We start from the raw sequence: 15,560 nt of genomic DNA on the forward strand, positions 1-15,560 counted from the left end.
CTATGACAACTTGAGATACAACAGCAATGACAATTATTTTCAACAAGAAAAAGTTTATTAATTTAAAAGACAAGCCACAAATTTTAAGAAAACAACACTAAGCTAGCCTGAGCTCAAGTCTGAAATATTCAGAAAACCAAACTACGTGTCTTTAATAGTTCCTATATTTTCATCATTACGACAAACTAAATGTTAATATATGCCTTTATAAATATAAAAGTTTCCCAGTTTTCCTCATCTTTTATGTAAAATACACAATACAAATCACCCTACACTTATTGGTTAGCTCTTGCCAATTTAAGAAGATATAATATACTAGCTAAGAGGTAACTTGAAACAACACACAAAAAGAAAGTCACTTGAGATGTACAGTATGTATATACAGGTAACATTAACATAGTGTCTTAATAGGGCGTTGGGCCACCACGAGCCAGAACAGCTTCAATACACCTTGGCATACAGTGCCTTCAGAAAGTATTCACACCCCTTGGCTTTCTCTACAATGTTGTTACAAAGTGGAATTAGAATGGATTTGTCATGTTTTGTTAACAATCTACACAAAATAGTCTGTCAAAGCGTAAGAAAAAATCTAACATTTGTAAAAATAAAAAATGTTTACAAAAATAAAACATATCTTGATGAGAGAAGTTTTCAACCCCTGAGTCAACACAGAAAACCTTTGGCAGCGATTACAGATGAGTCTTTCTGGGTAAGTCTCTAAGAGCTTTGCACACCTGGACTGTGCAACATTTGCCCATTATGCTTTAAAAAAAGTCTTCAAGCTCTGTCAAATTGGTTGTTGATCATTGCTCGTCAACCATTTTCAGATCTTGCCATAGATGTAAGTCAACACTAACTCGGCCATTCACTGTCTTCTTGGTAAGCAACTCCAGTGAAGTTTTGGCCTGTGTTTAGGTTTATTGTCTTACTGAAATGTGAATTTACCTCCCAGTGTCTGGGGGAAAGCAGACTGAACCAGGTTTTCCTCTAATCAAATCATATCAAGCTTTATTTATACACAGCACATTTCAGACATGGAATGCAACACAATGTGCTTAACAGGAAAAAATTAAAAAAATAAAAGCTGAAATATTTACTACACAACAAACATATGATAGGATTTCGCCTATGCTTAGCTCCATTCCGTTCCTATTTATCCTGAAAAACTCGACAGTCCTTAATGATTACAAGCATACCCATAACATGATGCAGCCACCACTATGCTTGAAAATGAGATGAGTGGTACTCAGTAATGTGTTGTATTTGCCCCAAACATAACACATTGTATTCAGGACAAAAAGTTCATCGCTTTGCCACATTTCTTGTAGCATTATTTTTTAATCTGTACAGGCTTCCTTCTTTTCACTTTCAATATTGTGGAGTAACTACAATGTTGTTGATCCATACATTTTCAAACTGTTTTAAAGTCACCATTGGCCTGATGGTGAGTTAATTACTTCAAAAGGTGCCCATCTTTGTGAGGAATTGGAAAACCTTTGTGGCTGAATCTTTGTTGGAAATTCTTGTGAGTCTTGTTAAGCACATTATTACTCCCGAACTTATTTAGGCTTGCCATACTTGACAAGACATTTGCTTTTCATTTTAAATTAATTTGTAAAAATGTCTAACATTATGGGGGTATTGTGTGTAGGCCAGTGTCAAGACAATCTCAATTTAATCAATTTTAAACTCAGGCTGTAACACAAAAACATTTGGAAAAAAATCAGGGGTGTGAATACTTTCTGAAAACACTGTAGATTCTACAAGTGTCTGGAACTCTATCGGAGTGATGCAACACTATCCTTCCACGAGAAATTCCATCATTTGGTGTTTTGTTGATGGTGGAAAATGCTGTCCCAGGCACAGCTCCAGAATCTCCCACAAGTGTTCATTTGAGTTGAGATCTGGTGACAGACAGCCATGGCATATGGCTTACATTGTTTCATGCTCATCAAAACCATTCAGGTGACCACTCATGCCCTGTGGATAGGGGCACAGACATGCGAGCCAAAACAAGGGCCTGCCCAGCATTTTTATACATGACCCCAAGCATGGTGGGATGTTCATTGCTTAATTTTAATTAATTCAGGAACCACACCTTTGCAGAACCACCTACTTTTTTTTAACATACTTTGTATCCCTCATTTACTGAAGTGTTAACATTATCGTGGCAGCTACCTGTATATGAATACAATACATTATCCAAAACGAGGAAAAAGAGAAATCAATGTTTTTTTGGCTGAAATAAAACATCCAAAAAGAACAAAACAAATATTTAAGGAGACAGTAAATAAATATCCTTTCTTCCCATTTTGTCTATATTTACATCTTGGTTACATCTGGGGAGTTAACTAAAAGGTTTCCCCATAAATCCACTGCCAAATGCGTGTGCTTGCATTAGAGCGTGCTACAGCGGGCCACAACTCACTAGACTGTCAAATGGCACTTAAAATAGAACAGGAAAATATTCCAAATCATACTGAATAAAGCAAACATACAGCAATCAGTGACTATCATACAACGAAAGGAAATGATTGCGACAACAATGAAAGTGATAGTACAGTGTTGCTATTGGCAAATATTCCAGTCCAGTTATACTCCAATCTTTGTTAGTTTAGTGATACAGTAAATCTATACAATAGTAGTTCTCTCCTAATGCACAGTCCAACAGCAAATATCTGGAGCAAGCTCCACCCATTGTAAACTGTTCTGTGTGGTCATTGGTCAGTAACAGTTGACCAGTACTCATAGTTTGGATGAGATCAGGATCAAGGGTAGAAGTGTACGATCCCTCAGGCCCATATCCTCCTCTCACTGTGAGCAGCCATTTTCACCTCACTACCATAAAACGCCTGTCGAAAGAGCCTGTATCTGGAACCATGGAGTCAGACCAGAGACGTAGGCCCTCCTGCCTGGGCAAAATCAAAGGCACTGGGTCTCGTGGATCAGTGAAGCTGCCGTATTCTCACCCCTCCCAACTGACATAGTTTGAAAGTAGCTGATATGTTTTGCAGGATGTCAAGATTTTGTCCTTTTCAGTTTTTTGTTGTAGTTGCTGGATCTAACCTTTACTGTTGGAAATGGGCTCAATTATCAAGGAACCAAAAAGGGAAGGATGTCAGAAGGTGAATTCACCAATTTGTAAGTCGCTCTGGATAAGAGCGTCTGCTAAATGACTTAAATGTAAATGTAATGTAAATGGAAGGCCCTAATATTTTCAATCTTAAACAAATATAAATGTACGACTTTTTGTGAATGGTCAACTATGAATAAAACACAATTGATGTTAAAACAGGCAGGTTTGATGAGGTTACAGAGCGAATACAGCATTTACTGTCTGGCACATATAAAAAACATAGATAAACCAACAGATTCTAGCAGCACAAAAAAGGCATGCAAGACCAAAAAAAGCACTTTCAAGATTCTAAAGCACATCTGTAAGCCGTTTGCACTCCAGGCACAAATGAATACACATTTAATCTTAACATCTTCAGTATTTTCATGACAAAAAGGTCAAAGTCCAAGAGCCATATCTAACGGCATGTTGGGTGACAGTACAGTCATTAAGAAAGATCTTGTCATTTCTGTGAGGTCAGAGTTTGGCATGTAAACAAATGCCCAAAGGCCTTCAATTACCTGTAAGCAAGGTCGATGACCTTCAGTTTAAAGTGAACGCACTTTATCTTCCGCGAAAACTAATGAAAGGCAATATAATTCTATCTTTCTCATATACCTGTAAAGAAAATGTAGTTTATCAAATAAATCCACTTCCACTGAAAACATAATTCCAGTCCTTTTGCAGGTACATTTTGTTTCTCAGAAGTTATAATTCCATTTTCAAGACTGGTTTACGCATGGATACATGTGCATAACTTAAGAATAATTTCTCAAATAGTAAAACAAAAGCACTATGAATACTAATAAATGAAGTCGAGGCAAAGCATTGGTGCAGACAGTTCTCCAGATGAGAGTTAAAAAACAGAAAGGTAACTTCAGTAGTATCAACAACAAGATTCTTCCAGTTCAACACAATGTTCCTGTGTGTTCTCCATTTCCTAAAAGCGATCAATAACAGTTCAAGTACAAAATGTGTATCCAGTGTCATCAGAGAAGCTGGTCCCCATGCCCCCACCCATTTCACAGTCAATCAACCAATCACAGAAGAGCTACAAAAGAAACAATCACAGATGACAATCAGATCAACCACATGAAAACAAAACAAACAAAAATGAATACAGTGTATCATCCATATATATATATCCATATATATATATCCATATATATATATCCATATATATATATCCATATCCATATATATATATATATATATATATTCTTTAAATATCAGAAAATATCTACTTTTGGTCCACTATACAAATATGCACTTTAGAAGGGAGATAGGGGTGATGACGTTGTGGACTACGAACTGAAGGGGCTGAAATGACTGTGTAATTTAGTTGTGTGTGGTGTAACAGGCATGTATAATGTTAGTGTGCAGCGTTGAAGGAGTAATACGGTTAGTATGTCAGAACAAGTTTGGTGACTGTGCTGTACGTGTCAACGGGCTGGCAACACTGGTGTGAGGTAGGGTGACTAGTGGGTGTGCTCAAACACATGTTCAGACTCATTCATACACACACAATCAACATCTCAATCAAGTCCTCCCATCTGCACATGCACACACACTTCACCCAATAGCAGAGGCCAAAGCAGGAGCAGGCCTCGAGTGTGGAAAGAGTGAGAGCAGGTACAAACAAACAAAACATTTCATAGAACCAGCACAGAGAACTCAACAAGCACCTCTGAACCTGCATCTCTCCAGCCCTGCAGTAACACTGATGAGCCAGCCCAAATCCAGCCACAAGTCACCAGAGACACAAAGTTGTTGCTGGGACAGTAACGCAGAGGAGCTGTGTGTGTCTCTGTGTGTGTGTGTGCTATCCTTTCCCTCAACCACACAATCAGTCAGGACTACATGGACAGCTGCAGTAAGGGTTATTAAGGCACTACGATGAAGCCGAGGTACATAGAATCCCTGACATTCACTCTGCTCTGCAACACGGCACTGTTGGGACAGGAAACAGAACACGCAGCACCCTCGCCGTGGTAACTGTGGCGGCCATGATGGCTCTCTTTCGCTCTGCCAGTTTCCTGTGGTTGGTTGGTTTTTGGTCCATTCAGAACCCAAGAAACCTACAAAAAAACACACCTACTGTACTGAGAACATATCAGTAGATAATAAGTCCAACTAATGACATTTTGTCACACTATCGAGCATCTAAACCAACCAAACCAAGGCCAAAAGTCAAGCACACCCCACACTATGCATGAAATGTGTAGAAAAGCCAGTGTTGTAGAGGTGGTGTACTACAGCTTGTCTGTTTAACCTCGTCTCTCTGTCTCTACACAGTAACAGCATAAATAACAGAATGTCTTCCTTCATGGGCAGAACTAACTTCATGGCTAAAAGCCATTAGTGCTTATCAGGGGATCATGACTACAATTATACACTATTCAATAAATCATAGGATGCCAAACAACACATTACAAGCAATAAGCAAATCATAATCCACCAAATGTCATATCTCAACAATGCTTCAAAAGAGTCATGACTTTACAAAAATACTATGTCATTCAACTGAATTCTGTCTGAACATCTGGTAGTGTAAGAGAATAGCACCTGTGTGGTTGTTTAGATATATACTAAACAAGCCAATCTAAGAGAGAACCAAGTGTTATCTGTCAATCAATGCCGTTGTTCTTCTGGGGCTGGTGGCTTGGATTTGAGCTTTTAAACATCAGGAAATATGTGAATCTCTAAGTAAGGACAGCTTCCCTTCTACACAGCTACAGTAGGGTCAGCCAGTGTCTCACGCCTGTACATCCCCCTCCCTGACCCAGAGGACAGCCACATGACAGACAGAGACAGCCCGTCCACATGACTCTCCCCAGCAGATCCACATTCCCGTCTAGCTCTACTCATCCATCCACCGCTTGTGTGACGCCAGCTGTGGTCGTGATGTTTTTCACACTCCCTTACTGGTCAGGGTGGAGGAGTGTGTCTAGACGAGTGCAGAGAAAACACAGAGTACGACAGAGGGGACAGTGCAGACGTGCGTGACAGCGAGAGACAGAGAGAAGAGAGGTTGCCGGGGGGGGGGGTCATCTCCCTCTCAGACGGAGGCGTAGGTGTTGCCAGTGGCACTGCAGTGGCGGATGGTGGTGGTGGCGGCGAGGATGTGCTCAGCATGGTTCTGGGGGGGCTGGGGCAGGGAGTGAAGGATGCCCGGCTGGAGCACCTCCACCACGGGGTTACTGCCATCCTCCAGAGCCCCCACCTGAATCACCTGGATCACCTGGTGCTCATGTTCCACCTCAGCCTTCTCCCGCTTAGCCAGCGGCTCCCCGGACTCCTCCATGTCCTCCTCCAGGTCACTGTCCATCTCACTCACCTCGTCTAGACACAGGGACAAGGTCAGTCAGACAGATGGGCAGGAAGACCAGAGGTACAGAGTTAAAATAATGATTCTCCAGGATTCTCAGGAGTCCTGCGGGACCATTGTTTTGACAGGAAAGGTAGCACACAAAAAAACAGCTTTTCTAAATGTAACATTTGAATGTTACATTTAACTAAATCAATGGGTATTAATTGAAGGCGCTGCTCTTTAAGTGACAACACGTTGAGACCAAGGTAAGAGACCAAGGTAAGAGACCAAGGTAAGAGACCAAGGTAAGAGGAGTTAAGGCTCCTGAAAGCTGAATGACCCACAGCCATGCTGGACGGACTCCATGTACTGTAGACGCAGAAACCTACAGAGACTTAACCTGTAGACACAGAAACCTACAGAGACTTAGCCTGTAGACGCAGAAACCTACAGAGACTTAGCCTGTAGACACAGAAACCTACAGAGACTTAGCCTGTAGACGCAGAAACTTACAGAGACTTAACCTGTAGACGCAGAAACCTACAGAGACTTAACCTAGACACAGAAACCTACAGAGACTTAGCCTGCAGACGCAGAAACCTACAGAGACTTAGCCTGTAGACGCAGAAACCTACAGAGACTTAACCTGTAGACAGAAACCTACAGAGACTTAACCTGTAGACGCAGAAACCTACAGAGACTTAGCCTGCAGACGCAGAAACCTACAGAGACTTAGCCTGCAGACAGAAACTTACAGAGACTTAACCTAGACGCAGAAACCTACAGAGACTTAACCTGTAGACACAGAAACCTACAGAGACTTAGCCTAGCAGAGACTTAGCCTGCAGACGCAGAAACCTACAGAGACTTAACCTGTAGACGCAGAAACCTACAGAGACTTAACCTGTAGACGCAGAAACCTACAGAGACTTAGCCTGCAGACGCAGAAACTTACAGAAACCTGCAGACAGAAACCTACAGAGACTTAGCCTGTAGACACAGAAACCTACAGAGACTTAACCTGTAGACGCAGAAACCTACAGAGACTTAGCCTGTAGACGCAGAAACCTACAGAGACTTAGCCTGTAGACGCAGAAACCTACAGAGACTTAGCCTGTAGACGCAGAAACCTACAGAGACTTAGCCTGTAGACACAGAAACCTACAGAGACTTAGCCTGTAGACACAGAAACCTACAGAGACTTAACCTGTAGACGCAGAAACCTACAGAGACTTAACCTGTAGACACAGAAACCTACAGAGACTTAGCCTGTAGACGCAGAAACCTACAGAGACTTAGCCTGTAGACGCAGAAACCTACAGAGACTTAGCCTGTAGACACAGAAACCTACAGAGACTTAGCCTGCAGACACAGAAACCTACAGAAACAGAAACCTACAGAGACTTAGCCTGTAGACATGAAACCTACAGATACTTAACCTGTAGACACAGAAACCTACAGATACTTAGCCTGTAGACGCAGAAACCTACAGACTTAGCCTAGACACAGAAACCTACAGAGACTTAACCTGTAGATGCAGAAACCTACAGAGACTTAGCCTGGAGACACAGAAACCTACAGAGACTTAGCCTGCAGACGCAGAAACCTACAGAGACTTAGCCTGCAGACGCAGAAACTTACAGAGACTTAGCCTTAGACGCAGAAACCTACAGAGACTTAGCCTGTAGACACAGAAACCTACAGAGACTTAACCTGTAGACGCAGAAACCTACAGAGACTTAACCTGGAGACACAGAAACCTACAGAGACTTAGCCTGTAGACGCAGAAACCTACAGAGACTTAGCCTGTAGACGCAGAAACCTACAGAGACTTAGCCTGTAGACGCAGAAACCCACAGAGACTTAACAGACGCAGACTTAGCCTGTGAAACCTACAGAGACTTAGCCTGTAGACACAGAAACCTACAGATACTTAACCTGTAGACACAGAAACCTACAGATACTTAGCCTGTAGACGCAGAAACCTACAGAGACTTAGCCTGCAGACGCAGAAACCTACAGAGACTTAGCCTGTAGACACAGAAACCTACAGAGACTTAGCCTGTAGACACAGAAACCTACAGAGACTTAGCCTGCAGACGAGAAACCTACAGAGACTTAGCCTGTAGACACAGAAACCTACAGAGACTTAGCCTGCAGACGCAGAAACTTACAGAGACTTAACCTGCAGACGCAGAAACCTACAGAGACTTAACCTGTAGACACAGAAACCTACAGAGACTTAACCTGTAGACGCAGAAACTTACAGAGACTTAACCTGTAGATGCAGAAACCTACAGAGACTTAACCTGTAGATGCAGAAACCTACAGAGACTTAACCTGTAGACGCAGAAACCTACAGAAACTTACAGACTTAACTGTAGATGCAGAAACCTAAAGAGACTTAACCTGTAGACGCAGAAACTTACAGAGACTTAACCTGTAGACGCAGAAACTTACAGAGACTTAACCTGTAGATGCAGAAACCTACAGAGACTTAACCTGTAGACGCAGAAACTTACAGAGACTTAACCTGTAGACACAGAAACTTACAGAGACTTAACCTGTAGATGCAGAAACCTACAGAGACTTAACCTGTAGACGCAGAAACTTACAGAGACTTAGCCTGCAGACGCAGAAACCTACAGAGACTTAACCTGTAGACGCAGAAACTTACAGAGACTTAACCTGTAGATGCAGAAACTTACAGAGACTTAACCTGTAGACACAGAAACCTACAGAGACTTAACCTGTAGACGCAGAAACTTACAGAGACTTAACCTGTAGACGCAGAAACCTACAGAGACTTAGCCTGTTCAGAGACTTAACCTGTAGACGCAGAAACTACAGAGACTTAGCCTGTAGACACAGAAACCTACAGAGACTTAGCCTGTAGACACAGAAACCTACAGAGACTTAGCCTGTAGACACAGAAACCTACAGAGACTTAGCCTGTAGACGCAGAAACCTACAGAGACTTAACCTGGAGACACAGAAACCTACAGAGACTTAGCCTGTAGACGCAGAAACCTACAGAGACTTAGCCTGTAGACGCAGAAACCTACAGAGACTTAACCTGGAGACACAGAAACCTACAGAGACTTAGCCTGTAGACGCAGAAACCTACAGAGACTTAGCCTGTAGACGCAGAAACCTACAGAGACTTAGCCTGTAGACACAGCTTGGGGTTGGCTTACCTTTGTCTATGTTAGCAGGTGACATGGCGTTGAGGTCATCGAACTGCAATACAATAAACATTACACAGAAACCATACTGAAACTGAGCCCAAGGGTAATGGGACTGTTACAATTATGTGTGTGTGTGTGTGTCTATATATATATATATAACGTGTTCATTTCTTCTGGCCCTTACTTCTCCCATGACACTGATAGGTGTCTGGCCAGTTGCCTGGGCGACGCGGTGTTCCACCAGGTAGAACATGTACTCGTCGTAGAGCAGGCGGATCAGGTGGAACGAGCCAAAACTGGCCGCGCTGCGCAGGGTCAGGTCCCGAATCACCATGGAGCTGAAAAAGAGATGAACAGGAACAATGTATATGATAAACAATACAACACACTACTTAAATTGGGTAAGAGGGCAAAAACATAGAAATTATTCTATTTCGATGGACGGTACAGTAGCTGACCTGTAGAAAGACCACTTGAGCAGGAACTGTCGTGCCGCCCTGGGAAAGCTGGGCCTGTCCTCGAAGGGCTGTAGGACCTGGGTGACCACGTTGTCCAGCCAGGCAGCCCACTGCTCCAGAGAGCTCTGCTGCTGCAGGGTGGCCTTGAAGTCCTGCTCTAACCTCTGAACCACACCCTCCTCACACTGACACACCCACGACGCCTGCTCCTAAAGAGAGACGAGAGAGATGGGACGGGTCAGTGTGGACTTGCAAATACACAGATGCACACACATCCTTTGATGAAATAAACCGCTAATTCAAGCAGAGAGAGGACTAACAGATGAGAACAGATGGCAATACAATGGACAGATGTATCCCTCTAAATAAATACACAGACAATCAAACAAAACCATAGCCAGACAGCCGGACGGAGGGCCGGACAGCCAGAGGGAGACGGACCTGCACGTTGGCGAAGTCGACGCGGTTGAGGTCACTGAGCATCTGATTGATCTGGGAGGTGTTCTGCAGCACGGCGCGTGCTGCCTGGGCCAGGTGGTTCAGGCTAGTGTAGCGACGCAGCGTCTGAGCAAAGGCACTAACAGCGGCAACCTGCAGCCAATCAAACAGCAGCCAATTAGAATCAGACCAAAACTAACAGATAAAACAGGAAAGTCAGGATCAAAGCAACTAATACAAAAATAGGCCATTTTAGTTGATTTGTCAAAATGTGTGTAAGTAAGTGAGCAAGTAGGTGTGTTTTTACCTTGGTCTGGATCATTCTCTGTGGAATGGTGTTCATGGCATTGTTGAGCCAGCCTTCCAGGCTTTTGGCAAAGTTGCGGATGGCTTGAGTCAAGGCACCTAGAGGGACAGATACAAAGCACAACAGTCTATTTAATGACCAACATTTGAATTCTGATATCCAACTAAGGACGAGTGAGAAAGTGCGCGTGTGTGACAGCCACTCACTGGGGATGGGTCTGAGGACATCAGGGATGAGGATCTCCACTAGGGCCTGGTACATCAGGTGGTCACAGGAACTCATCCACTTGAGCACAGCCTCGTTCCTACAGAGCACCAGCAGTCTGCAGCAGGGCAGACGGCCCTCAATCTCACTCACACCACTGTGGAGACCAGGTTCAAGAGTTACACATACTCTCATATACTGGGTCAGATTCACCTCACTCTCACTCACACCACTGTGGAGACCAGGTTCAAGAGTTACACATACTCTCATATACTGGGTCAGATTCACCTCACTCACACCACTGTGGAGACCAGGTTCAAGAGTTACACATACTCTCATATACTGGGTCAGATTCACTTCACTCACACCACTGTGGAGACCAGGTTCAAGAGTTACACATACATATACTGGGTCTCATATACTGGGTCAGATTCACCTCTCATATACTGGGTCAGATTCACTCACACCACTGTGGAGACCAGGTTCAAAAGTTACACATACTCTCATATACTGGGTCAGATTCACCTCACTCACACCACTGTGGAGACCAGGTTCAAGAGTTACACATACTCTCATATACTGGGTCAGATTCACCTCACTCACACCACTGTGGAGACCAGGTTCAAGAGTTACACATACTCTCATATACTGGGTCAGATTCACCTCACTTACACCACTGTGGAGACCAGGTTCAAGAGTTACACATACTCTCATATACTGGGTCAGATTCACCTCACTCTCACTCACACCACTGTGGAGACCAGGTTCAAGAGTTACACATACTCTCATATACTGGGTCAGATTCACCTCACTCTCACTGGCCCTACTGTCCAGGGATGGGGTTGACTTTTGACCAGCCACATTACATCTCTCCAATCAAAAGACATCTATCCATTTGGAAGACATTTCAAACATTTCCTTATCAAAAGGATATTTGAAGCATTCAAGAGGATGAAGAGTTTAAGCTTACTATAATGAAATATGTTCCTAATGGACATATTTCTCTAATGGACATCTGTTTTAAGGAAGTGAATGTTATTTATAATAAAATTTACATGGGGAAAATCAGCAAAATATATTTGACCTAAACCCTCCCTTGAACGCTTAAAAAAAAGTGACCCTCCCCTGTACCCCAAATAATAATTAAAACAAAGTGGATAGCAGAGAACATTCTGCCGTTTACCCTAATTTCTTGGACAGACAGACAGCCTGAGATGTGCTGTTTTAAAAACTGTTCTTCGTCCTGTAAGCATTACATGGCAAACGCAAGAATTGTGGGCTACAGTTTGGGCTACACACAAATATGACCTCTCTATGTAAAGGTGAGACTCTCACGAACATGTTGGTTTTGCGCTAAGATGCACACAAGCCTCAAGATTCGTCTGACGGTCCCCCGCTACCAGTTGAAACAACTTACGGAAGTACAGTGTATATGGAGACAGTTTAGTGCCAAAAATAAGGGATTAAATACATGTAAACAATATTGTTTCCTGATGTTTCTTATCTCTCAGATGTAGGACAGATCCTTCAGAACAAACTTCCTTTAGATGTATTTTTTGGGTTAGTCTGGGGTTGGGTTGGGTTGGTCTGTTGTTCCATGTAGTGAATCTGTTATTCAATGCATTTCTATGGGCTAATATCAGCAAGGCCACAAAATGTTATCCATCGAATAATTTTTAGGATACATCAAGGGGTCTTAAAATTCAAAATCAAATCGCAAAATGATCCTTGGTATGACCTTAAGACAATTCCACATAGCTTAGTAGTAACAAGGTAGTCGGTATGCAAGCTAGTGAATTTTTGGGACTATGCCTTTGGGACTATGCCTAGTCAAAGACTTTCTTTGGAAAAGCCTTTGACTCTCCTCCTGAACTGCCACCGTAGGCCTACACAGCACAGCCATTGGTTAGACAGCTCACAAAAACGTTTTTGATCAGCAAGAGCAGAGCGGGCCAGGGCTCAGGGTTGGAATATCCATTATAGTGTGTAATGCAGCCTAGTTTCATTCACACCATCCCAGCAGCTAACTTACAGATATAACTTGCCTTATGCTTCCCCCGAGCATGGACTTTGTAGCCTATAGGCGTACTTGATATTGGGCGCCCAGCAAATCAGAATCAGAGGTGAGGGGTGGCATCAGCTATACACTGAGTATACCAAACATTAGAAACACCTTCCTAATATTGAGTTGCACCCCACCCCCCTTTTGTCCTCAGAACAGACTCAAGTCGTTGGAGCTTGGACTCTACAAGGTGTTGAAAACTTTCCACAGGGATGCCATGTTGACTGCAGTGCTTCACACAGTTGTGTCAAGTTGGCTGGATGTCCTTTGGGTGGTGGACCATTCTTGATACACACAGAAAACTGATACACACTGAGAAATATTTAAATTTCATCAATTACATATTACCTGACCCTCCCCTGGACTACATACAAAAAATATATACTAAACCTTTCCTTTGACTGAAATTTAAAAAGCATGATCCATCCCTAATGGACAATGATTAATGACAACAAGAGAGAGGGAGAGATAACGAGTGAGAGAGAGTGTGTGTGAGAAACGGAGAGCGAGAGAGGAGAGAGAGAAGAGAGAACAGAGGAGAGAGACAGAGAGGAGAGAGACAGAGAGAGACAGAGGAGAGAGACAGAGAGGAGAGAGACAGAGAGGAGAGAGACAGAGGAGAGAGACAGAGAAGAGAGAACAGAGGAGAGAGACAGAGAGGAGAGAGAGTGTGTGTGAGAAACGGAGAGCGAGAGAGGAGAGAGAGAAGAGAGAACAGAGGAGAGAGACAGAGAGGAGAGAGACAGAGAGGAGAGAGACAGAGAGGAGAGAGACAGAGAGAGACAGAGAAAGGACCTGTTTTCTGTGATGGTGGCGCCCTCCACTGAGTCAGAAGGAGAATAGCGCCAGAAAGTCTGCCACAGCTTTTCTATTAGACTGAACTGGAGGTTGACCACCACATCCAGAATGGCCTGCAAGAGACACACGACATGGTCAACATCACACAATACTCATTCACAGTCATTCTGATTAGCATGGATGATCTGGTGTGCACCCATATACTTACAGGTACATATTCTCAATCACCCCTTTAGATTTGTGTGTATTAGGTAGTTGTTGGAGAAGTGTTAGATTACTTGTTAGATACTGCACTGTCGGAACTAGACGCACAAGCATTTTGCTACACTCGCAATAACATCTTCTACCCATGTGTATGTGACCAATAAAATTTGATTTGATTAGTGGAGATGAAGACTTGGAAATATCATACATGCCAAAGAAAGCTCCCATTCATTTGCACATTTAGCATAATACAAAACTTTGATGTGAAATGTTGTTAGAGGTGATGGATAATCTCTGACCTCACAGTGCTCTCTGTAGAGTGACTGGAGAGCTTTGTTAGAGGTGATGGATAATCTCTGACCTCACAGTGCTCTCTGTAGAGTGACTGGAGAGCTTTGTTAGAGGTGATGGATAATCTCTGACCTCACAGTGCTCTCTGTAGAGTGACTGGAGAGCTTTGTTAGAGGTGATGGATAATCTCTGCTTTGACTGGAGAGCTTTGTTAGAGGTGATGGATAATCTCTGACCTCACAGTGCTCTCTGTAGAGTGACTGGAGAGCTTTGATGTCGTCTGGGCCGACGTTGTCCACGTTGGTCTCTCCCAGGTCCAGCTCCACAAAGTCTGGCAGGGCCCGCGATGTGTCTGTCAGGAGGGACACATGGAAACCAAGGTCAACAACAACTCACGTTATCAGTCCAGGAAAAAGCAGAGAAACAAACAGGGTAGATATTTAACAAGGAAATGCTAAAGGCTGAGAAAATGGTATCTATGGTTCAGTGCAGAATATAACCGACAGAGCACTTAGGAGACTGCTTACAGAACTCATCAGAGGAGCACTTAGGAGACTGCTTACAGAACTCATCAGAGGAGCACTTAGGAGACTGCTTACAGAACTCATCAGAGGAGCACTTAGGAGACTGCTTACAGAACTCATCAGAGGAGCACTTAGGGGACTGCTTACAGAACTCATCAGAGGAGCACTTAGGAGACTGCTTACAGAACTCATCAGAGGAGCACTTAGGAGACTGCTTACAGAACTCATCAGAGGAGCACTTAGGAGACTGCTTACAGAACTCATCAGAGGAGCACTTAGGAGACTGCTTACAGAACTCATCAGAGGAGCACTTAGGAGACTGCTTACAGAACTCATCAGAGGAGCACTTAGGAGACTGCTTACAGAACTCAGCAGAGGAGCACTTAGGAGACTGCTTACAGAACTCAGCAGAGGAGCACTTAGGAGACTGCTTACAGAACTCAGCAGAGGAGCACTTAGGAGACTGCTTACAGAACTCATCAGAGGAGCACTTAGGAGACTGCTTACAGAACTCAGCAGAGGAGCACTTAGGAGACTGCTTACAGAACTCAGCAGAGGAGCACTTAGGAGACTGCTTACAGAACTCAGCAGAGGAGCACTTAGGAGACTGCTTACAGAACTCATCAGAGGAGCACTTAGGAGACTGCTTACAGAACTCATC

At 43.4% G+C, this 15,560-nt stretch overlaps 1 protein-coding gene across 2 annotated transcripts in view; it reads right to left on the reverse strand.

Annotated features, from left to right (window-relative positions):
• Positions 1-39: 39 nt before the first annotated feature.
• LOC135548306 (transcription factor RFX3-like) overlaps positions 40-15,560 on the reverse strand; it is a 67,417-nt gene continuing 51,896 nt past the window's right edge. For both annotated transcript variants that reach the window (XM_064977769.1, XM_064977768.1), the window contains 9 exons: positions 14,612-14,727; positions 13,878-13,993; positions 11,023-11,177; positions 10,817-10,914; positions 10,513-10,662; positions 10,072-10,280; positions 9,798-9,951; positions 9,623-9,665; positions 40-6,457 (listed from right to left, as the gene is read on the reverse strand). In XM_064977769.1, the coding sequence (XP_064833841.1) occupies positions 6,174-6,457; positions 9,623-9,665; positions 9,798-9,951; positions 10,072-10,280; positions 10,513-10,662; positions 10,817-10,914; positions 11,023-11,177; positions 13,878-13,993; positions 14,612-14,727 (1,325 nt within the window). In that variant the 3' untranslated portion in view covers positions 40-6,173. The remainder of the gene's footprint in view (positions 6,458-9,622; positions 9,666-9,797; positions 9,952-10,071; positions 10,281-10,512; positions 10,663-10,816; positions 10,915-11,022; positions 11,178-13,877; positions 13,994-14,611; positions 14,728-15,560) is intronic.

Source organism: Oncorhynchus masou, chromosome 11 (assembly GCF_036934945.1).
Source record: "Oncorhynchus masou masou isolate Uvic2021 chromosome 11, UVic_Omas_1.1, whole genome shotgun sequence".
NCBI lineage: Eukaryota > Metazoa > Chordata > Actinopteri > Salmoniformes > Salmonidae > Oncorhynchus > Oncorhynchus masou.